At 41.0% G+C, this 24,191-nt stretch overlaps 1 protein-coding gene and 1 long non-coding RNA gene across 4 annotated transcripts in view; one reads left to right on the forward strand and one right to left on the reverse strand.

Annotated features, from left to right (window-relative positions):
- Window positions 1-2,161: 2,161 nt before the first annotated feature.
- On the reverse strand, window positions 2,162-15,219 carry LOC140907269 (uncharacterized). 2 transcript variants are annotated; one of them, XR_012157432.1, is made up of 5 exons: window positions 15,137-15,219; window positions 13,670-13,737; window positions 10,130-10,314; window positions 2,531-3,565; window positions 2,162-2,413 (listed from the first exon to the last, which is right to left on the reverse strand). It is a non-coding gene; the product is annotated as an uncharacterized LOC140907269 (long non-coding RNA). The 2 variants fall into 2 exon arrangements; XR_012157431.1 differs by having other exon boundaries at window positions 2,162-3,565.
- Window positions 14,251-24,191, forward strand: part of EGFR (epidermal growth factor receptor) — a 222,599-nt gene continuing 212,658 nt past the window's right edge. For both annotated transcript variants that reach the window (XM_073332807.2, XM_078851692.1), the window contains exon 1: window positions 14,251-14,750. In XM_073332807.2, coding sequence (XP_073188908.1) covers window positions 14,627-14,750 — 124 coding nt within the window. In that variant the 5' untranslated portion in view covers window positions 14,251-14,626. The remainder of the gene's footprint in view (window positions 14,751-24,191) is intronic.

Consider the following 24,191-nt stretch of genomic DNA (forward strand, 5'->3'; position numbering starts at 1 on the left):
CTTGTAAATACTATTTCTCTAAAAACGTGCATGTAAGTGAGGCTTCATGCTTTGAAGAAAATTTTGAACTATATTCACCTCTAGAAAATAATCTTATTGTAGACTAAATTTAAACCATTCAAGAACCCTGATATTTGCTCAGTATTGTTAATTTCACAATGGCGTAGTAGAATGTGAAGGTTGCATTAAAAAAACAAACAAAAAAAGCAGGTTCTTTATAACTCCCGAATCATTTTACGTTCTTTTTTTGTCTTCCCTCTGGGTGCAGAACTTCCCATTTGAATTTATTAGAACAACTAACAGCGCTGCACAAGTGAAAGTATCTGTGGAATCTGTCAAGCAACAACTGCGTTGCCAACTATTCCAACTGATTTGGATGAGATTACAAGTTTGGTTGATAAAGGGAATAGCATTGATGTAATACACATAGACTTCTGTAAGACTTTGACTTGGTACGACACGACATAGTGACTAAAAACCTAAAACAATATAAAATTAACGTGTCACACATGAAATGAATTAAAAGGTGGCTAACTGATAAGTCTTAAAATGTAATTGTAAAGGGTAACCATCATTGAGCAGGTGTGTTTCTAGTGGGGTTTCACAAAGTTCGGTTCTTGACCCTATGCTATTTAACACTTTTATCAAAGAAAACATAAAATCATCACTGAAAACGTTTGCAGATAACATAAAAATTGGGGGAGTAGTAAGTAATGAAGTGGACAGGTTACTGATACAGAGCAATCTCGATTGTTTGTGCCCAGTTTATCAAAGGAACAATGTGCATTGTAATATGGTTGAATGTATACATCTAGGACAGGAGGAGGGATTCTTCCCGAGGAAACAGTGATTCTGAAAAAGAGTTGGGGGTCATGAATCATCAGCTGAATATGAGTTTCTAGTCAGTGCAACATTGTGTCCGAAAGGTTAATGGGATACTTGGATGCATAAAAAGGGGAATCTTGAGTAGAAGTGTGGAGGTTATTTTACCTCTGTATTTGGCACTGATGCTACTACGACTGGAATACTGTGTCCAGTTCTGATTTATTTTGGATAAATAGCTGCTAAATGCAATTTTGCTCTACAGAAAAATGAATACAACTTTAAAAAAAAACTGATTTCTATGAAGAAAGAGGAATAACAAGCCCTGAAACAATTTAAAAAATCCAAAAATTATTCAATTAAAAATGTCCCTATGCCGTGCTGCAATTTGATGAGGTTTTTTCCCCTTCATTAACAGTACAATCTAGATTGACTTCCCCGTGTATATTGAAAACCAGTGTGAGCCAATGCTGAGATCATGTTTCTGCCCCCTTATATTTTTTGTAGATCTGTAGCACAGTGGTATTTGTAAAAAAAAGTCTCTAAAGGATAAAATACTGTTCTATGTCTTTTTTTCTTCTTCTCCTTCAGTGCAAACCATTTCAGGGATTCTACATCTAGGAGTGAATGTCCGATAGACAGCAAACATTATGGTTTTGAGTGACACTGTCTGTGAAAATTTCTATTACATGTGGATCCTCTCTCTGTAGAGAAGTAGATGCAGGTTCATCTCTTTTCATATTCATTTTCATGCCATGTACATGTGTATGGGGCATATCAGTTAGTACATGGACAGATTTGATAAGTTAGCTACTGGAAAAAAGGGAGCAGATTTTTAGTTATCATCAAAATCATGTTCCTGTAATTTATTGTGAAATAAAAATGTAGGGCTAAATCCTCAACTAGGGTAAATCAACATAGTTCCATTGACTTGGACCAGCTGAGGATTTGACCCAGGGACACTAATGCAGTATACATTAATTTTAATAATATTAGTTTATTCATATATATGCATACAATTTACAAATGTATATAAACAGGGCAAGGTGTTTCACAGTTCAGAGTTCTGTTTTAGCATGCAAACTTTCATTTGTATTAATTTTTGGCTTCATGATAAATAAAACCTTTTGAATTTCAAAAACAACTGTATAATCTTACATATCTCTATTTTCATGCTGCTCATGAAAATAAACACATAAATTCATTATTATAATTGTTTTATAGTAAAATATACAACAGGATACACAGGCATCTTTCCACATTTCACTTATTGTGATGCAGTATTTTGATTACTAATATGCATATTGTATATTAAATTTGGATTTAAATATTCAATATTACTAACATATGTTTCATATCACATATTAAATGTCAAATTCTGATACCTTCACTCCTGTTCAATAATGCCTTCCTCCTTGATAATACCATGGAAGTCTGTGGGTCAAAACTTTTCTGTAAGTGGGAAAACGTACGAGTCCACTCCCCTCCCACAAATGGAAGAATGCCAGGTGAACTCTGAGTTGACACTTGATGTGTTCACTGTTCCCTATACAGAAATGACGCTCATTGTGGAGGATGGGGCACATTCTCTCTGACAAATGAAAGAGAAGATACACATGAGATCAGTGAATGACTCAAGAAATTGACCCCAGGATCTAAAAACATTCACCTCTAGCTTTCCAGTTCTAATTCAGAATATAATTGTTACCATCCTGTTGGCTATTTAGATGTGTGAAATGAATTTGGTGATCCCAGTTGACTTCCAGGTGGACGTGTCCACAATACAAAAACCCCACATCAAAACTTGCATTTGTTAGCAATGCTGTTGGCACTTTTGATGCGTGGAGGGGAACAGGACAAAGGCCAAATGAGCATGAAGACTGATCAGCCCTCTTATTCTCTAGAAATGGTCCTCTTCCACTGCGAGTTGAGGCATATGTGTGGAGCACTGAGAGAAGGCTGACACTCCTCCTGTACTTGTTCTGTGAATGAAGAGAGGCTTTCATTTTCCCAGGCTGTCATTCTGGCATATTTTACATGCACTAAAGTAAATAAATACCATCCCTAGAGAGATGCTGCTATTAAAAATACTCATCCTGCATTTTTAAAACTTAACATTTCAACCCATGTTACAGCCAATGGTAATGAAGTACCTAGTCCGTTTGCAACCTGAATATAGTTTGTATCCATGTGTGACCATTTTTCACCAAAATGCCTCAAAATCATTTGCAGTGTTCCTGTCCAGATCCTCGTCAGGTGTAAACGGTTACAACTCCGTGGACTTCTGTGGAGTTTCATCCAGTTACACCAGCTGAGAATCCAGTCCTATGGTTTTCCCCCCTAAGCCTTTAATAAATTAAAAAAATAATCCCTCATAGAGATGAAGTGTCAGATGTTGAAGTGTCAGATGTTAATATTAATGCTGTGGTTAACCACGACACGGCAATGGCTGTTTACCAGGCAAGCTGGGTTTATACGGTGCTCATCACTCTATGTGTAATTAGGAGTACAGAGCAGTAGCATCAGTACATGAGATTGGCTTTACCAACTTTCAGCTTCAGGGAGAATCTCCTGAAGGTGGAGACCCGTCACTTCTGAAATTATTAAGAAAAGACATGCATCCGATGAAGGGAACGGTAGCTCACGAAAGCTGATGCTCAAATACATTGGTTAGTCTCTAAGGTGCCACAAGTCCTCCTTTTCTTTCTGCGAATACAGGCTAACACGGCTGCTCCTCTGAAACCTAAGAAAAGAGAGTGAGACTCATTGTTAAAACATCAAACATGTATCTTTCACGATCTCAGGTACCTCAAACCAAAACGCAGATAAAATTACAGAATTTTAATAATAGCATTTTTATAGTGTTTTACAGGTCCAAAATAGTGTATAGAAACTAACTAGTTATTCCTCAGAACACCCCACTGTGATAGGTAAGAAAGTGTTATTCCCAGTTAACAGATGGGGAAACTGAAAGAAGAAAAGGCAGACACTTGCCTAAAGCAACACACTGAGTCAGGACTGAGCCAGTATCAGGGCTCAGGGTGACCTGACTCTTAAGTAAGTGCTTGTTTCTTTTAGGAGAATTTATTTATTTCGAGGTAGATTTTTCAAAAGCACTTAGGGAATAAGAAACAGAAGGCCCATTGAAAGCCAATATGACCTGTGCTCGTAATTCCTTTAGATGCTTTTTGAAAATCTCTTGTTTTAATCCCTTTAGTTTCTATTATCTCTGTATCAAGATTAAAACACATTTGGCATAAAACATTTTTAATATATTCTGTATCTTGGAAAAGTTAACCAGGGTTTCCAAATTTTATTTTACTATCTTTCAAGACAAGTTAGCATGGGTTGTTCAACTCAGAAAAAGCTTCTCATCCTCTGTGCGCACTCATTCAAGTGGTGAGATTTTATGGTGAGATTTCAGAGATAACAAATTGAGGTCAGTAAGGGATCTGTGAGTGACAAACATCAGTATCATGCTATGCATGATGTATTGCTGTTCCCATTAACCTTAACCTTCTTGCTAATCTTATAGTGCACTGATGAGGGAAAATATTCTCTTTAAACTAAACTTTAAAAAAAAGGTGGGGAAAAAAGGAAAAATTCAGACCTAGTGCAAGCAACTCCAATTCAATTGAAGTCAATAGAGTTGTACTCTCTTATACCAGGTCTGAATTTAGGTCATTATGCCTGACTTGCTGCCCCATGACCCTAGGTGTTTTAAAGCAGGCAATTGTAACATCTTTCCTACTTGCTCTTCTTTTTGTTAGAATCTGCAGGGTTAGAACTTGAGACTATCAGGCTTTGGGTTCTCTGGCACCACCACATCAGGCTTAAACTGGGCTCCCACAGGAGGACCCTTTGAGGCTGGGCTCAGCAAGAAGTACCACTCAGCAGGACCAAAGAGGCGGCCTCAGACAGCTCCCTGATTGGCTGATACCAGTATATAAACCAGGAAGCCATGAAGGGGAGTTGTCTCAGCAGCTGTATAAACTGCTTGTCTCTACTCCAGGCCCTGCTTGTAGGGGACCCTAGATTCTGGTTTCCAACCCTGCATGATGCCTGACTCTTGGTTTTCTCTCTGGTCTATCCTGCACTCTGACCTCCCAGTACTTGCTTGGCCTGACTCCTAGCTCCTGCTCTGACCACTAAGTCTGATGCTAGTATCCTGGTTGTTACAATTTTCAATTGTGGCCCTACAGAAAAGAGGAAAAATCTTAATCAACTAAATCCATCTGTGGGATTATTTGCAATTCCTGCAAGACCCTCACTGCCAAAGGGCTAGATTGGGCAACTCTTGTGTGAATGGGAAATTTGCTCATACAAACAAGACCATTAAAGTCAGCGGATCTACTTGCATGATTAGGGTGAGTAAGGGCTGCACAATCTGGCTCAGACTAATGGAGAAATGAGATTACTTCAATTTCAAGGCAGCTTGAGTCTTTTTTGCCTTCATAGAATCAACATCATGGAAAAAGGAAATACTTTCCTGTAAAATCTTAACTTGGATTTTTAAAGGTGACTAAAGGAGTTAGTTGTCATCCCCACTGAATTTCAGTGGAAGTTGGGATCCTAATGCCAATAGCCCCTTTGAAAATATCAGGATTAGTTCTTTTAATTCTAACCAAATAAATTGAGTGTGAGTGGAGGGAGGAGGGTAGTAAAAGGAGGGGCCTGCAGAAAGACTGGATGGGTTCAGAGCTCTGGTGATGCATTCAATGGTTAAAGTTACCTGGGACCCTGGTTTCGCAGAAAAAAAAAATTAATGCATACAATTAAATAAAGAGTATTTTGCAATTTGTCTGTTGATGATGAAGGGATAGTGAAACAACAGGATCTGAAATAGCCCACTGAACCTGATAAAAGGGGAGGACAATGTTGACCAGCCCCAAGCTATTTTGTTGCATATTTTCAGCTCATTTCAGGATACCAGGTTATTAGCAATGATACAGAAAAATGCACGTTCCCTGCTTGGGAGGCCTGCCAGCAGGGACAAGAGCATACATTTGAAGTTGGTATTATGTTAATTTCAGGTTGACAATAAGTAACGTTTATTTTGGATTGTCTTCTGATTTGTTGAACTTTGGTTTGAGTGAGAGAAAGCTATAGATGGTCAAACCTTAGTGGTCACCAGGAGAAAGCAGATTGTCCACCTCTCTGAACAGGAAAGCCTTGTTGGCAAGGCTGAAGAGCTAGCAGCTCAGGAAGGACATGAGAGAGAGAGCTGGTATGAAGGAGAGAGATAGAAAGGATGGATATTCTGAGATTGGGATTCATCAATAGGGAGGGGCAATGAGCATGGCATTCAGATTGCATCTTTCATACACTTCTTATGTGGATGGACCCCCAAAACATCACTACAGTCATCCTATTGAAGCTGTAATGGGCAACAGGGTATGGATTGCTTGGTGATTACCTGTTCTGTTCATTCCCTCTGAAGCGTCTGGCATTGGCCACTGTCGGAAGACAGGATTCTGGGCTAAATGGACCTTTGGTCTGACCCAGTATGGCCACTCTTATGTTCTGCTAGTTCCCATATCTGGTGGCTGTCCAGGTAGAAGTAAAGGATTGAGGTTGTTTGGATTTTGAGTTTTGGTTCAACCCATTATAAAGACAGGGAAAACTTGTTAAATTAAGATTCAGGACCAGAATTTCAAATATCCTAAAATTTTTTATTTTGGTTTGTTCTAGAAACAAAATGTGGAGTATAAGGAAAACAGTGAGGAGATGAGAGATCTGAGAAGGAGGAGCAAGGGGGAGAGAAAAGAGAATTCAAGTGGAAAGGCAGAAGAGATGAAAGAACAAGAATCAAGGAGAAATTGCCCAAGAGGAAAAAGGTTATTTTGTCCAAGAAAGAGAGAGAATAGAGAATACTTCAGTGGGAAATAAATTGAGATGGGAGAAAAGAATAACATGGAAAGGGGGAGAGAACAAGGATAATATGTAAAGATGAGAAGAATTTAAAGACAACCACAATTCTTCTAGTAGTGAACTGTATTGATTTATGTTCCTAAACTTGTCTCTATCTTCTGCCTCTCTGCCTGGCAACTGAGGCCTGGTCTACTCTTTAAAAGGTTGACCAACAGAGCTTCGACAGTAGAGGGTGCATGGGTTTTTTCTTCCCCCAACATAGCTATGCAGTTATACCAGTATAACTATACTTATACTAGAATAGCTTGTGCCAGTCAGAGGACTGAGCTTAAGATATCAGAATATTTATAGAGATAAAACTGCATTCACACTAGAGGATTTTGTCATAAATATTAATCTTAAACAAAAAGATGGTTTATGAGCACTGAATGTTTTTCTGTAGAAGCATAGCCAAAGAGAAGTTAATCGTGGATATAATCAATGAGGATGAGAATGCTGCAAAAGGCAATGATGTGTGTATGATCATTAGCACATGCATTACGTTTATAGGGCTGTCAGTCCCATGTTAGCTTTCAAAGAGATATTCATCTCCAAGTTGTGTGTATCATCCTTTCATCTACTGCTGGTTATTGGATCACTGGGTCTTGGAATGAAGGAGAGGATAGAACTGTTTGCCTCAAAACATTGGGAAATATATTTTGTTTGAGTGAAAAATTGAAAAAGAAGATTAAAATGTGAGCAATTCAAACCCACAAACATGTTGGTCTCCATCATCCAAAGTAATGAGATGTTGTTCAGATGCATGGAAATCTGAATTTTTCAATTACTAATTAGCAGCAGATAAGGACTGGAGGCTGCAGATATTTTGGGGTGTTACAATGCCACAATCCCTTGATGTACCTGCCTATGTCTTTCTTATATCAGACTTAGATGGATGAATAAGAAAAGAATTCCATTAGTTATTCTGTTCATATTATTCCTTCCTTTGACCACTGATTCAGTGTTATAAACTCATCAGGACACGCATCCCTTCAAACAGGTCATAATTCACTTGCCTTGCCCTTCAGGACCATAGACATGGCATATTTTACATCAGCTTACCTATGTCTGTCCTAGCCATACACCTCATTTTCTGGGAACACTACTTGGAGCAACAGTTTGCTATTTAACTGAGGGTGGATGTAGGGAGTGGTCGCAGAGAGGAAGAAGCTGACTTCAGATGGAAAGGACTAGATACAATATGTGATTCCAATCCAGCTCCCACTGATTCACATGCTCAATCCCTGATCTGGGGTACTATGCAAGACAAAACTTCTATTAACTGCAATGAGAGTAAGATCAAGGCCCTGTCATTTTCTACTTTGCTAAGAAATCATTCAAAACGGCAGCATACTCAGTAAACAGGAGTTGTAAAGAGGGGGCAGAATAAGGGATTGAACAAAGCGTCTTCCTTTATCAAAGAAGTCTGCATTGTGACAATAATATAATAAGCAATTTATTAATATGGACATTTTAATAATAGCTGACTTGTATAATTATGCAGTCTGTAATGATAGCATAAGCAAAATTTATATTGAAGTCAGGTGCTTTGACAACACATTACAATCTCATTGCTATAGTATAAATATACATGACATTTGTCCAAGAAAAGAAGTTACGTAGCATACTAATATAGATATCAAACATAACAAAATATTGAAGTAAAGCAAACTGCTTATGCTCTATATAGGAAGCTACTGGACTACTTAGTAGCAAAGATTTTATAAAGGGTGTTCGTCATCATTCCAACAGAGAGTACTGAGGTCCTTTCAGTCAAACTCCCAGTGACTTCACTGAAAGTTTTGCTCAAGTAAGGACTGGCGAAAGACTTCAGGATTTGTCCCAATGTTAAAGGATGTGGAGTAGCACAGGCATATGAATAACACTTCTTTTTACTCACTCTTTTCTTCTGAATCTCTTTAGTGGATAGCAGTGTCAATGCCAAGTCCTCTGGCAGCTTTAAAGAGATTTCAGAAGAAGGGTAAGTAGTAAGCATATGGAAGCTACAATCATGTATTGCCTTTGATAGTGATTCTGTTCATGTGTTACAGTCCAATAATTAGCAATCTTTAAATTGGACATTGACCAAGTTTTAATCCTCACATTTGGCATTTAATGTATTCACCTTAAGTGATATCCAAAATACACCCGGATTGTTGCTACATATTGGACAAAAGTGGGGTTTGTTTTCATCACACCCAAAGGAGGAGCTATGCTGGCAGAGAATAAATAGATAGCTGACAGTTAGAACTAGGAGAATCTATGGTATCAAAAAAATTTCCATTCTGAAACAGAATGAAAACAAACAAAAAATAGAATTTTCCTACAAAATGAAAATTCTGAAAAAACTTCACTTTGGATCAATGTTTTGTTTTAATAAAATCAAAACATTTTGTTCTGATTTTTTTTAACTTTGAAAAAGTATTTTAATATAAAAAATGAATTTTGTTTTGAAAAGTCACTGTGAAATGAAAAATTAAACGAATCTGTTCTGCGTCATTGAGTTTTATTCTAAACAAAATTTTGTTTAAATCAGCATTTTTTTAAGACAATATTTTGATTTCAACAGAATCATAATTTTTATCAAACCATTTTGGAAAAGAAATTCATACCAGCTCTAGCTGTGTCACTTGTGGTGTAGGATTTTGGGGCAAACCAAATCTCAATGCCACACCCATGCATTAGACTTTAAATGGGTGCCCATCTGAAGTCTGGGAATAATCCACTGCTGCAAATACCAGAATTAAAAAAAAAATTGACTGAATACTCATGGAAGGTGCTTTATTGACACACTGCTGACTGAAGCCCTCTGTTTATCCACAGAACAGGACAGCATAGATAGTGACAGTACAAACTTGGAAATTAAAAACCTCTTGATTTGGACACAGTCACATGTTCTGTAAAGAAATATTGACTAAGGGATTTATGGTAACTAAGGCTTAACTCCAGTGCCCATCTGTATACCTGCCCAGCTCTTCCTACATTCCGTTATATGCTCTAATAAATTTGTTAGTCTCTATGGTGCCACAAGTCCTCCTTTCAGAGTAGCAGCCGTGTTAGTCTGTATTCGCGAAAAGAAAAGGAGTACTAGTGGCAAGGAGTACTAGTGGCACCTTAGTACTCCTTTTTCTTTTTACAAGTACTCCTGTTCTTTTTGCGGATACAGACTAACACGGCTGCTACTCTAAACCTAAACTAATATTTGTGTCTATGTAGATATATATAATATATGTGATCTATATATAATTAGTGAGTATCTGCTCTGGAGGCAGCATGATCTGAGGGTTTGTACACAGAATTTAAGATTAGGACCTCCTGAGATCTAACCCCAGTTCTGTCATTGACACTCTGCCCTGCCAAATTACTTCTCTAACAAGTGGAGATTATATTTACTAACCTGTTTCACAGGGGAGTTGTGAAGATTAACTAGTTAATGTTTGTGCATTGTTTTGAACATGTCAAGTGCCATAGAAGTGTTACAAATCATTTCCTCAATTCTTGCATTAAAACTTCAATAGGGAGGTGCAGAATACGTCATACAAATTACAGTCTCTACAAACTCCAGTGAAATGCAGATGAAATCTGAAAAATCAAAGATTAAATTTTCTAATCAACACTCTTTCATTTTTTTCTCTCTCATGATAAACTTTCTTGTCCAACTCACAGAAAAGAGCCACACTAAGATAAATGAGTAGTTACTTGCAAGTTCTCACTGTGGGGTAAATCCTATCACCATCCTTGCAAGAAGGCAATGGAGGGCAAGGCACACCCACGCTTTGTTGGAGTAGAGGACCGAGCTGCAGGGACTCCATGCAACAAGATTCCACAACCCCCCTGCCCACCAGAGAATGGAGTTCTGAAGTTGCATTTTGTTTTGCAACACAGTCTGCATGGGGGAGTGAGGTTAACTCCACCTCTGCTGCTGATGGGGATTGAGGGAATGATGGGAATGTGGCCATGTCAGTTATTTAGTGCAGGGCAGGGATAGCTCCCCGGTTTGAGCATTGGCCTGCTAAATCCAAGGTTGTGAGTTCAATCCTTGAGGGGGGCCATTTAGGGATCTGAGGCAGAAATTGGGGATTGGTCCTGCTTTGAGCAGGGGGTTGGACTAGATGACCTCCTGAGGTCCCTTCCAACCCTGATATTCTATGATTTCTCCCCATGCCCTGTAGTAGGGGAGAACAGCCCAACTGCCGAGGCAACATGAGCAGTGGGAAGTTAGAATTATGTTCCTCAGTCCTGTAGTGTCCTTACCCAGAGCAAAACCAGTTTAAATGGGCTTTGCTCCATGTAACAGATTTGGCCATATGTGTATGGCTCACACCTAGAATTGTGGGTACATGCTTTAATGGGAATAAATGAATAATACAGATGAAAACTGATACATTCAGTATGATCTCACTAAGAAATGTTAATTTAAAAGATGTTGGTCAAAGAATTGATCTTTGTTCCATGACCTTTGATCGCGCAGTGACATGCAGCAGCTACAATAAATGTTTTGCAATATTACATTCCCTGGACCAGATCATCAGCTGGTGAAAATTGAGATAACCACATTGGCCTCAGTAGAGCTACACCAGCTTACACCAGCGCAGGATGTGGGCCCCTGTGTTTGAAGCAGATATATTATGTAAACTGTAACAATTTCAGCAATTGTTTGGTCATGTGAACAGGAGATATCTGCAGACCTGCCAGGTTTGGTAGTGTCCCAGTTGTGCTGCAGCATAGGTTCTTCAGGTCTTGGTATGTCTTTATGTATCTTACTTCCCTGACTCGTAGAGCTCAGGTGTCATGAACATAATACATTTGAACTCAGTGAGACAGGGTAGAAAAAAAGTGATAGCAGCTTGCTACACAACTCCCATAGTGTTAGTGCTGAAGGAGCCTTTCCCACATGGAAAAGGAGTTGAACATTTGCAGTAGGAGAAAGGATAACTTAAGGGAGAATTTTCTGAGGCTACATCTACACTGCACACCACTGCAGGTGGCATATAGGGTATATGTATCTACATGCTACAATGAAAAGCAAGCTGCATACATACACTCTGTGGTGTGTAGCTATACATGTCAATGAAAGGCTGCAGCAGAGGGGAGGCAGCTGTGGTGGGGAAAGGCTCTGGCAATGATGAACTTCTGAAGCCTTCCTTCACTGTCTCCTCCGTGCCTTTTCCTTGTTGCTAGAGCCTTTCATATGATGGGAAAGATTCCAACAGTGGGGATGTAGCCTGCGCTGCTAAAAATAGCACTATAGGTGGGGGAGACATTGCTTGAGCATGTAGAGAAGAGAGCTGTGTCAGGTACGTACCCACAGGGTTCAGGCATGTCTATATTCTACTTGCCTAAGCAGTGCCTCACTGTCTCCACTGCTATTCATACACATGCTAAGGGTGTGTGTAGTGTATGTACTCTACATGCCACCATAAAGAGTGTAGGCATGCCTTTAGGCTTCCATTGGCCTTCAGTTTCGGTCAGGAGGAAGTTCATTCATGATCAGTCAGTTTCATACACATTCACATAGAAAAGATGACTGACCACAGATAAACTAGATGCGAAATGCTCCAGCTCAGAATTGCAGATTGTTTCACAACCAGAATGTAAAACACTTTAAACACGTAGGACTTCTGTGTGCTCTTTTATTGAGTTCATGTTTTGGAGATGGTTTCTCTTTCTTTCGTTCAGTCTGTTTTTCAGTCATCACTTTTTTAATTTCCTTCTTGTTCTTTATTTTTAAAAAGCCAATAACCCTTAATTATTTTTTGTAAATGGTATCTTTATATTGTCTGAATATATATATATTTACCTGCAGAATTGATTTGTGGTTTATTTGGTTTTTGGTGAACCCTGTTAACATCTGGTCCTATTGCCATATATAACCAAGTTAGCCTTCTGAGTGCTAACAGCATGCATTAAATAAATTATTCTTGCACTGTCTTTAAGGAGGTAGCTACATTAGCCTTTAAATTATATATATTTTTATGCCTCCTGTGACAAGCTTCTCTCCCAGTGGCTTTAATCCAGCATCCATCCCTACAGTGCAGTTTGCAACCTTTAATATGTGCTGAGGTTATCCCATAGTGCTGCAAAGATTATTTATATTGGCCTTGTGTGATTAAAAAATCCTATGGGTCTCAGCTAATGAAAGCTAGCAGATCCACACAGAATGCATCTGACAGTGTAACAGGATTTCCAGATGCACAAATTCAGTATATAATGTTAGCCATATAAAAACATCATTTACTCTGTGTGTGTGTGTAATGGTTTGTACAAGGAAAAACACAGTAATACAAAACAAAGATTTTTGTTGTTGTTGCTTAATTCAGTATTCCTTAGTCAAGCAACACTTCTAATGATTTCTGTTGATTTTTGAGTTGTATAAAGCTTGGAAGATCCAGGCCAAAATAGGAACAGAAGAATACAGTATAGCAAAAATAAACCATTAGTCCCATATAGGATTAGTACCAATGGGACTGAGTTACTGGGGGAAGAAAGGATGCATAGAAATAATGTAGCTTGTTTTCTCTCTCTCTCCTTAAAGTGTTTGGGGGTAAAATGCACACAATGGGAACAGGTTTCAATCCCATAGAAGCCAGTAGCAAAACTCCAAGATCTAGTGCTATGTCATAACCTTTTTAATCATTAACTTTGCAAGGTAATTATTGATTAACTGACTTTTCCCTATGAGGTCCTTTATAAAGCTCTGTTGGCATTTTTTAAGTTCATCTGCAAATCTCTCTTTTGAAAGCAAAGGAGCGACCGACTGGTTTTAGCCTCCCACCTCAATCACCCACAATTGCTCCTTATCAGCCTTTTGTTTTCTGATAGAGTTGCTCAGTTACTGATTTCCATTCTAGCCTCCTCAAGAACATAGGAGACCAGATTTGCCAGCCATCCTCCGCTCTCTCACCCAGAGAGGAGGGCTGATCCTGAGTTTACTTACAGGGGTGTAAAGCAGGAGAGTCCAACAAAGTCAACGGAGTTAGAGTTAGGCCACATCTCGTGTAACCGCTGAAAAAAGAGAGGGAGTGAATGTGCAAGCGAGCAGGGCTACAGTCCTCTCCTGGCTTCCCTTCTAAGCGTTTCCCAGTCGTGCCTAGCTTACTCTGCCTCCTATTGATGAACCAGGGAGACTTGAGGCAGAGGTTTATTCCTGCCCTCCCCAGGTAGGGGGACCGGTGGCGGGCAGGGCTGCAAAGCTGCCGCCAGAGCTAAGGTGCGATCTTCTCTTTAGCAAATGCTAATGCAGGCGGCAGGCTCCAGCTGAGGGGAGAGATGCCCTGGCTGGGCAGGGGTGGGACTGCTGGAGCCAGGGCCTATTGGCTGGGGCAGGGAATGTCCCCAGCTTCCTCCCCGCCCCCCACCCCCCCCGGGGCAGGTGAGCGCCCCGGCCGGCCCCTCACCTGGAGCCCAGCAGGGCGAGGCGCCACCAAGGCCGCCTCCTCCCCCCGCTCATCCCCGCCCCCATGCCCGCCCTCTCCTGGGCGGGCGGATTCCCCAGAGGGAGCCCCTGTGCGCGGCTCGCTGGCTGCGGGCGGGGAAGGTTGTGCTGCGAGCGGCGGAGCCGGCAGGAGGGGGAGATAGCGGAGCTGCCTCCTGCCTGAGCCGGCAGCTCCCTCAGCCCCGGGCGCGCAGCCACCGCCGGAGGAGGAGACCCGGGACCCGCCGCCGGCTCCCAGCCAGACCCCGGGCGCTTCCTCCGCCACGCACGTGGGCTGGGAGCCGCCGGGGAGCCCGGAGCCCCTTGGCCCCAGCGGCGCCGCCTCCGCCCGGTGCCCGGGCAGCAGCTCGGCATGGTCGGCAGAGCCGCGGGGTGCGGCCCCGGGGAGAGGAGCTGAGCGCCGCCGGAGGGACGAGGAAAGAGCCGCGCCGAGCCCCGGGGATTATTTCCCAGCCCGGGATGGGGGACTGGAGCCGCCGGCCCCCGGCAGCAGCCAGCGGGCGTCTGCGGGCTGGGAGAGCCGCTGTCCTGGTGCTGCTCCTGGCCCGCTTCTGCCCCAGCGCCGCGGTGGAGGAGAAGAAAGGTACCGATCGCGCCCCGTGGCGGGGAGGGGGAAGGAGCCCCGCTGCCCCCGGGACTGGGGCGGGGAAGCTTTAAACTTTCCCCCCCGGCTCCCTAGCTGGAGTTCCGGGCGCCGGCCGCCGCTCCCCCAGCGCTGCGGTGTCAAGGCCGGGGCTGGGGGGGGGGGCAATGTCCCAACTCCTTGGCCGCGCCAGTGACAGCTTCGCGGCGTGCCACTTCCTGAGTCTGGGGCTTGCTTTCCCTGGGGGGAGGAAAGCCAAGCCTCGGCACGTCCTTTCCCCATCACCCAGGAATCACACCGCGCCGCGATCTCCTAGGCTGGCTGAAGACGAAACGTCCCGGATTTTATCGGCACCTCTGTTAGCTCCCACTCTCCCCTTTACTAACCTGGGGTGGGGGGCACGTTCTGCCCTGGGCTGGTTCCGCCCGGGGGGCTGCCGGGGTGTGACCCAGCAGCACCTGCCCCCCCCCCTTCCCCGCGATGAGTTTGCTAGGCAGCCGGGTCGAGCAGTCCCAATCGCTGCCGGCGTGCCCATCTTGTCAGCGTGTTTGGAAGTGTTTTAGTGCCTTTCGGAAGCATCGGTGGGGTAATAACCCACGAGGGGAGAGGCAGTGACAGGCTGCTGTGTCGTGTTTCACAAGAGTTTAGGTTGCCCTACTAAGGGGTTACTACCCAAGGCTTATTCTCGTCTTCCTGTAACTCATACAGCATTGGGGTGGAGGTGGGGGGAGAGCAACGAATGATTCACGTGCATGCCTGAGCCAAATAACTCGTGTTCCGCGCAAGCCGAAGTTTTGTAACAACTGCAGCGATGTTGGTCTCTTCGCTTGTCACTCTCACCTGCGCCTGATCTTTTCCCGAGCATTGGTTATCTGTCCGGCAGAAATACACCAAGGAAAAAGCTCATTATGTGTCCATTCCCCCCACTCTTCTTAAAAACGGGAGGCACTTCTACGTGTGGTGCCCAGTCTAAACAAATTGGCAAGCTTTATGAATGAATTGCATGTCTCTTACCGTCTGCTGCGCTTGCTGTTTCTCTTCCTATCCCCTGCGCTGAACTGCGCATATTGAGAATTGTGTAGACTAGTTTGTTGCAAGGTTTTTAATACGTTAAGGAACCGGTTTCAGCGTTGGGAGAAAAACAGCTTCTGGCTGGTCAAACAGTTTTTTCTTTTCTTTTTTCTTCCTTTTGTAAGTTTCAAGAGCAGGCAGCCAACTTCAGTTCCAGGCAAAATCGTCTTTATCTTGGAAATCCTCCAACAACAACACAATGCAGATTTTTGTTAAAAAAAATCGCTTGAGAAAAGAAAGACCTGATAGTTTTAGAAAGTCTGTTAGAAGAGCTGAGCATAAGTGAGTTTGCATTTCGTGACTCTGGACAATAAAACCATCTTTGAAAAGGAGAAACACGCCTTTTAGAAAAGCTAATTGCACAATCTTGAAATCAAGAGACACTCTGGTTCCAAGGAGCAAGTTCGTACCTGTTGTTGATGTAACGAGGGCAGGGTTTTGGGGGGAGTTGACTCCCTTTGCTGTGATTGTGTAGCTCAGATAAAATTGTTTTGAAACACAGACTGAGTTTTAAAGTTCCTGCAGAATGTTTAGGTGCAAGGGTAATACTAAAGGTTATAGTATTAAGATTAGCAATTATTATTGTTTTACCGGTATTACTGTCGTGTCTAGGAGCCCTAGGTATGGACCAGGACCCCAATCTATTAAATAGTCAGCAGTAAAGAAGTGATAACCAATATGTTTTTTTCCACAGTATAATTGTTTGGCAGTAGCTTTTAACACCAGGAGAGTTAGACCTGTTTGCAAAGATAGAATGCAGTATGCCATCTTCAAAATACCAGTTTCCTGGTTGTTCACTGTAATGTATGATCACTATAGGTGAGCAGCAGAAGAGTGCTTTTTGGTGGCGTGTTACTGCTTCCATTGACTTAACTGGTAAAATTACCATTGAAGTGAATGATACAGGATGAATCCTCATTTGAGAATCATAAAATAGCAGTTCCAAATTTTAACATTTCTTTCAAAGTACTAGGTGGATGATAGATTAGACCATCTTCATGAGTCCAGAACCTGCCTCATGGTTCAAGTACATGGGATCATCCTTTTGATACCACATATCCTGGGCCCTGACTCAGAGGTGCTGGAACTAGGGATGCTGGGGGTGCCTCATGGTTCAAGTACATGGGATCATCCTTTTGATACCACATATCCTGGGCCCTGACTCAGGGGTGCTGGAACTAGGGATGCTGGGGGTGCAGGAGCACCCCCTGGCTTGAAGTAGTAATAACAACCAAATACACGGTTTCTGCTTTCAGATTCCCCACTATAAAAATTGATACAGCACCCCTCCCCTGACTGTAAATCCAAACATATTGTAATGAAGCTGTGCAGCAATACAAACTGATGAAGTGCTACAGTAAACTAAAATGATGCATCTAAGACATTTTAAATTGTATGTACTTTTGAGCATTCACTTTTTAAAAATTTCAACTGAATGTCACTTCTTTACCATACAAAAAGCTGATTCTTCTTTTTTTGTTTAAAAAAAAAAGATCAGATGCTCGTACAGTGCTTGTTAGAGTGCCAAAAATGTACAGCTTTTAAGTTTTGGTTTTGGTTAAGGAGATGACTTTAATGTCAATATTTTATAAAATTATATCTTTCTCCAAACTTTGAGAATTAAAAACAAATTTCAATACAGCTTAGAGACAACTGAATTTATTGTTAATGTTGTTGGTGTTTTAATAATAAAAAAGGAATCATGAACATTCCAAAACCAAACAAAACAGAATGATTGAAAATGTAAACACACTGACTGAGATCAGAATCTGGCTCACACAAGTTGGTGTAAACCCAGATGAACATAACAGTTAAGCGAACATGCATTTTCATCAATCCAGTCTCAGTAATAGTTTTAATAGTAGTAATTGGTACTCCTATTACCGGAAGTTTTTGACTAGTGCACTTCATCAATAGCTAACTGAAGCGTAACTGGCAAACCAGTGGCAGCACTGCAATTCAGATAACCTGCTTTCCACCGTACTCTGTATCGGTTTAGTTTTGATTTTCAGGGGTCAACCATTCATGTGAGCACAGTGTTATATACTGGGAATGTGCAAGGCAAAATATTGGGCAACTCATTAACTACAGAGGTTCTCTTCAGTTTCCCATAGTGTCTGGTGTTTTGGATCTCTAATTTTCTTAAGGGTTTTTCATTTATTCATTTTCATATGAAATAAAAAACACATGTCCAATACACTGCAATATTTGTACATCACTAAATGTATATTAGTATGCATGTTTATGGTGTCTTTTAGATTATTCTGTAGACTGCACAGAACAAAATGTTTTACTCATGTTCAAATACTGCTTTATACTGCTAAACCAATGGCAAAAGTTTCTTTTACAACTTTTTGGGTCATATATTGTCATCTGTCTTCCAAATACCAATGGGAATTGCATGCATGGGTCAAGGACATTACATGGTCCCAGATTTGTATCAGAGCCATATATTACACTACATTCTAGCACAGAATTCCTGTTGACTTACAATGGGAGTTTTGCATAAGAAAAGAAGGTGGAACATGCACTTTTAACATCTATGGGTTTGTCTACACAAACATACTTTTTGTAACAAATTAACTGTATTGGTTTAGAAACTGATATTGTTAAATTGGTGCAACCACTGCTGTAGATGTGGTTATGCCAGCATACAAGTGTGTATATTAGTATAGTTTATCTTCATAAAACAATATAAATTGTTCAAAAACTGTGTGTTGATCAGACCTTATTCTGGTGCCTTATGTATGAAAGGCTTAATCTTACCTGTTGTTTAAAAATAAACACACAACAAAAATGTATATCCATCCACTAAGGACCATATTGTACCCCCAGACTTAGTGCAAAAATTTCATTACCTTCAAGGGAATTTCTCATATGTAAGGAGGGAAACATATAGCAGTAAAGGTGCGGCCAAATCATATATGGCCCTTGGTTTTCATCCTCAATCTATGCTTCTGGCAAAAATGGTCAGATTAAAATCCTTATGTGAGCAAAATTACTCTCAAACAAGATTGGGCCTTAAATTAAGACTATCTGTAGAAAATATATAGAAATGAATAAAGTATATACATACCTGAGAGTAAAAAATGCTAATATATTATTTATTGCAACAACAGTATATTAAGTGCTTTACATACATGTAAGAAAAAAGGTACCTGCCCTGGAGACTAAATCCATTGTAATCCATCTATTAATTTACGGAGACAAACTCCTTCATGGAGTGTCAGACAATCTCATGATGTTTCTGAGGGCTGGCTCTTGCATTTGGATATCTGCGTTTGCTGTAATCTTTGTGACAGATCAGTTTTAGGCAGCAGTATAAGTGACTGGTCCAACCAGTTTGTTCATAATGCTACAGTTCTTCCATGTTCCCTTTTAGATCAAACCTTACTTTGTTATGTAACTCTTCAAGAACAAGCATAGTGAACGTACATGCCTGCCTTAACTCACTTTCATCAGATTGCTTGTATCTTGATGAAATGATTTGGGATAGAAGTTGCTGATATTCCCAGTAGTGCTTGGGTTATTCCAAGTCTTGGTGATTCATGTGTGCATCAGAGGTACAATCACCTTGTATTTATGAATATTGAATTTAAGAAATGTACTAAGTTCACAAATATGCAAAATTAATAATCAGTATGTCATCTTGTTTGCCTTTATATCATACACATAATGAATATTCCTGTTTTACAATTACAGGAATTTGCCTCAAATTGCATTTTAGAAGGCAAGTTTCTACCCTGTAGAAATGGCCTTCTAGCCAGAACAATCAAAATTTAGTCTCAGCTTCTTTTTGAGTTTCAGCCTGCCAAGACTCTGGGAATGTTGGCATAATGTGAAAGCTATTAAAAAAGATGGCAAAGATCTTATTTGCTCCCATGCTGGAAAGAGTGTGCCAGCTTTTTGTTTCGCAGATTTGCAATACGGTAGTCATGTTAGATCTGTAGTTGCCTCTTGATACTTACATCGTAGCTATTGCCATGAATAAGATTTTGCTACAATTATTCCTGCCCTTCTCACCTCAAAATTAGACCACAGTAATGTTTTCTATTTCAGGTTTCTTCTAAAGACCATTTGGAAACTAAAGGTCGCATGGAATCCAGTGTGTCTGCCTCCTAAGTAGTGCTTCACACATAGCGGTTGTACTGGTGATGCGTGAGCTGCTATAGCTGGCAGCCAGAAAGTCTGCTTCTCTTCCCAGGCTGTTGTGCCATAGTTGCAATTAGCATAATCTGTGGTCAGTGATGTGATATTACGCGAGGGGGCCCTTAACTCCAGAACTTGCTTGTCATGTAAGAATGGTTAAACACAGTCTAGACATCTTGATGATGAGGGTGGTATAAAAGCCTTGATAGATACAAATCATGGAAAGTCATCCCCTCTTAAGCAATGCTGTCATTCATCCTTATCACCTTTTAATGATTCAGTGAAATGCATAAAGACATTAAGGGCTGGTGATAGAGTTTTATCAGGTTTATGTTGGTCCAGACACAAAACATTCAGTTGAGTTTCACTTTGCACTTTATGGCCATGAGGCCATGGTACACGTTGTGGGAGTCTGTTTTTTGATACCTCATTTGGACTCTGACATGTTGAGTTGACAATCTTTGTTAGACTTATTAGAACACATGATCTCACTCTTTAACTCATATCATTTTTATTTTGTTTGTTTTTCACACGCACCTCACTGCAAGGAAGGACAATAGTGCTATTTGGCTATTGTGTGCAGTATGAAGTCCGATACTGTTTCTGCCTATATTAAATGGTTTACAGTATCAGAGAACTGTTATAGCAATTCTTGGCTTTCAACTATGTCAAAATAGACTATAATACTTCTTTATTTAGGGCCTAATCTCATTCTGCAAGTATCAGTACAACTGTGCCGCTGCAGTGTGTCTGATGAAGACACTTCAGGTGGATAAAAAAACCACCGTCACAAGCGGAATAAGCTATGTCAGTGGGAGAAGCTGTGCGCACAAACACTTTTGTCGGTGTAATTTATGTTGCTCGGGGTATGTGTGGAATATTTACACTCTGAGTGACTATATTTTGCTGACATAGGTTATGTCTACACTACAGCCTAAGGGTATTTGAGGAACAAAATATTGATAGTAGAGTACAATGCTCAACTTGTGTAAATTGAACTGGTGTGTGTGTGTGTTTAAAGCAGGGGTTTAGTACTACATGTGTCTTGCCTGCTGACAGCTCCATATCTGACAGATGCAGGGCTCCTCCACCTATTAAGCTGGTATTTTAACTAGCCTCCTCTAGTGAGCTGTAGCTCACAAAAGCTTATGCTCAAATACATTTGTTAGTCTGTAAGGTGCCACCAGTACTCCTTTTCTTTTTGCGGATACAGAGTAACACGACTGCTACTCTGAACTCCTCTGGAGTGTTACTATGTATGTCACTCATTTTCATATGTGTAATCTGTGTGTTCATATGTATATACCAATATATAAGATAAGTGCAAATGCATAAAAAATCTGAAGTGCTTGTTTCTCCATTTTAATTAACAAAAAAATAGAATACTTGGTATTTAGATGGCTTTTATATTTAAGTGACATCAAGTGAGCTGTAGCTCAGGAAAGCTCATGCTCAAATAAATTGGTTAGTCTCTAAGGTGCCACAAGTACTCCTTTTCTTCTCAGTATAATGCAAACATTTAAGTAATTAATTGCTGTGGAAAGTGCTAATGGCTTGCACATTAGCGATCACTGATATATAAGCACCCGTTAACTGCATCCCAAGAGTCAATAAGGGTATGTTAAAGCTCTCTAAGGGTATAGAAAGGTGGGTTAAAGCACTCATCTTTGTCTAAAGAAAAGGAGTACTTGTGGCACCTTAGAGACTAACCAATTTATTTGAGCATGAGCTTTCGTGAGCTACAGCTCACTTCATCGGATGCATGCCGTGGAAACTGTAGCAGACATCTTTGTCTGATAGTTTAGGCTTTGCAGTTCCTTTGTGTTGCAGAGCAGCTACACAAGGAGGGTAGACACCAGACTTCTTTCAGGCCATGTGGTCTCTTGAGCAGCTTTAGGCCAGGTCTACCCTAGGAGCACTCAGCTGCTATAGCTATACTGGTCTACTATATTGGCAAAGTGCTCCTAGTGTGAACACAGTTTATATTGGTAAAACCGCACTTTTGCTGATATGGTGTATTCCGTCCGTCCCCCCCCCCACCTCTAAGCAAAACAAGCTGTACTGGACAAAGCACAGTTTTGCCAGTACAGCTGTCTCTCCACTGGAAGCTTTGGCCCGCACAGTGATATCAGACACAAATCACACCCCTGACCGACATAGCTTTGCCTAGCCTTGGTCTACACTACAGCGTTAGGTCAACATAAGGCAGCTTATGTCAACCTAACTCTGTAAGCGTCTACACCTGTGGTTTTCAACCCGTGACCCACTTGCGGCCCAATCAGCACACAGCTGCATCCCATATGAAATCATCAAGGCCATATGGGTAGTGTATATATATTGTGTGGATTTGGCCACATAATGCATAGGGAGCTGCATATGCAGCCCACAATGGTAAGTAGGTTGAGAACCACTGGTTTACACTAAAATGTAGCTCCCACCGATATATTTCGCTGTCTACACTGACTTAACTCTACCTCCGCGAGAGCTTAGGTTGATGTAATTAGTTTGACACAGTGTCTACACACAGTAGACACTGCGTTGTTTACGTCAACTGTTGCTGCCTTTCAGAAGCCATCCCACAATGCCCCACACTGATAGTTAAATCGGTGCAAATATTCCTGGTGAGGATGCATAACGCCAACACAAGGAGCATAGTGTGGACATGCAAAAGTGATTTAATTACCGCGGTGGCTGTACATCAACATACCTTAGGTTGACTTAATTTTGTAGTTTAGACATGCCCCTAGAGACGTTTTAGGTGTCAATGTTGGGCGCTGGGGAAGGAACAAGAGACTATGAAGCTGTGATGCTCTGGGGAGGGGAAGAGAAGGGCACAAATCAGCTGCTCAGTGGACAGGGCAATGGTGATTTACTTGAGGTTACTACAAGAAGAGAATTACTGGTGTTATGTTCAGTGAAACACTAATTACAAAGTCCATTCAAGTAAACATATTACAGGAAGATAATAATACTTGATTCCACATCAGTTTATGCTCCAAATGGGTAACTGACCTGTAAGGCCCTGGCAATCTGCTACTGGTTGGCAAAGGGGCAATGTAATCTTCACAATTCCTCTCTTAGGTAGCTAAGTATTACTTTGTCTACTGGCAGATTTGGAATCTGAGGCAGAGAGAGGTTAAGGAGTTACCTGATGCGACATAGAGGGACAGCTGAGATTTAGGATTTTGGCCTCCAGAACTATGCTCTAACTACTAATCAACACTGCCTGTCATTTTAATGTAACCCACCTCCCACTTCTCCAGTTATGCTTATTGTCAAGCTTTGAAATAGTATACATTTCGTTCAGCACTGTATTTTCACTGGTGTACACATGTAAAGGCGGTTTTAGCATTTGCTGGGCTTGCAAGGCCTGTGTGCTTCTACGTGTTTGTACAGCTTCTATCACAAGGCGTTCCCATTGCCTGACTGGATCCTTTGAGCACTACTGCGGTATAACTAATAATCAACCTCATAAGGAGAGCTCTCATGGAATATGCCAAGTTTGATACTTCACAACCAAAATGCATTAAATCCTATTATATGCAAAAATTCTGTCTCCATATCCCCATTGCAACTGCTGATAGGGGATTATGATAACACACTTTAAGAGCCAATAAGAGAGTCCCCTGTGGATACTTAAATAATAGAGAATTGTAATTGTAGAGCCAAATTCTGGGCTGGTGTAAGCAGCTGCCTACTCACATCAGGTTTGAATTTACTCCTAAATCACTCTTCCACGGTAAATGCAATATAGTTTTAATGGTAGTTCTGACTTCCGTGATTTGGTGCTTTAAACAAAATATTACTCTAGTATTTGTATTACCATAGCAACTAGATATGTCAATTTCTGAGTTTCGATATGCATGCACACTGCTGATTAGATTCAATTGTGTGCACATTTCAGAGTAGAATTTGCCCTGAATGCAGAATAGTTAATATTTCTTTCCAAGTTCTATGCACTTATTTCCATTTATTGCTGCTGATGGTTCTATGTTTAAATCCAGTCTAAATGATCCTTTGGTCTTGAAAATGCTACATTTTTTTGATTGCACACATAGTTTTAACAAGTTGTAAGTCTCTGTTTTTTAAACTGCATGTTTGAGAGTAGAAGTGTATCTTTTAAATGAATTTGTTTAGCAAATTCATTTGGGTTTCCTGAGACTGATCCACTATGTGGAGGTATGTAAAACTGAAAGGGAATGAGGCAAGGCTGGGGGAAGA

Source organism: Lepidochelys kempii, chromosome 2 (assembly GCF_965140285.1).
Source record: "Lepidochelys kempii isolate rLepKem1 chromosome 2, rLepKem1.hap1, whole genome shotgun sequence".
Classification (NCBI taxonomy): domain Eukaryota; kingdom Metazoa; phylum Chordata; order Testudines; family Cheloniidae; genus Lepidochelys; species Lepidochelys kempii.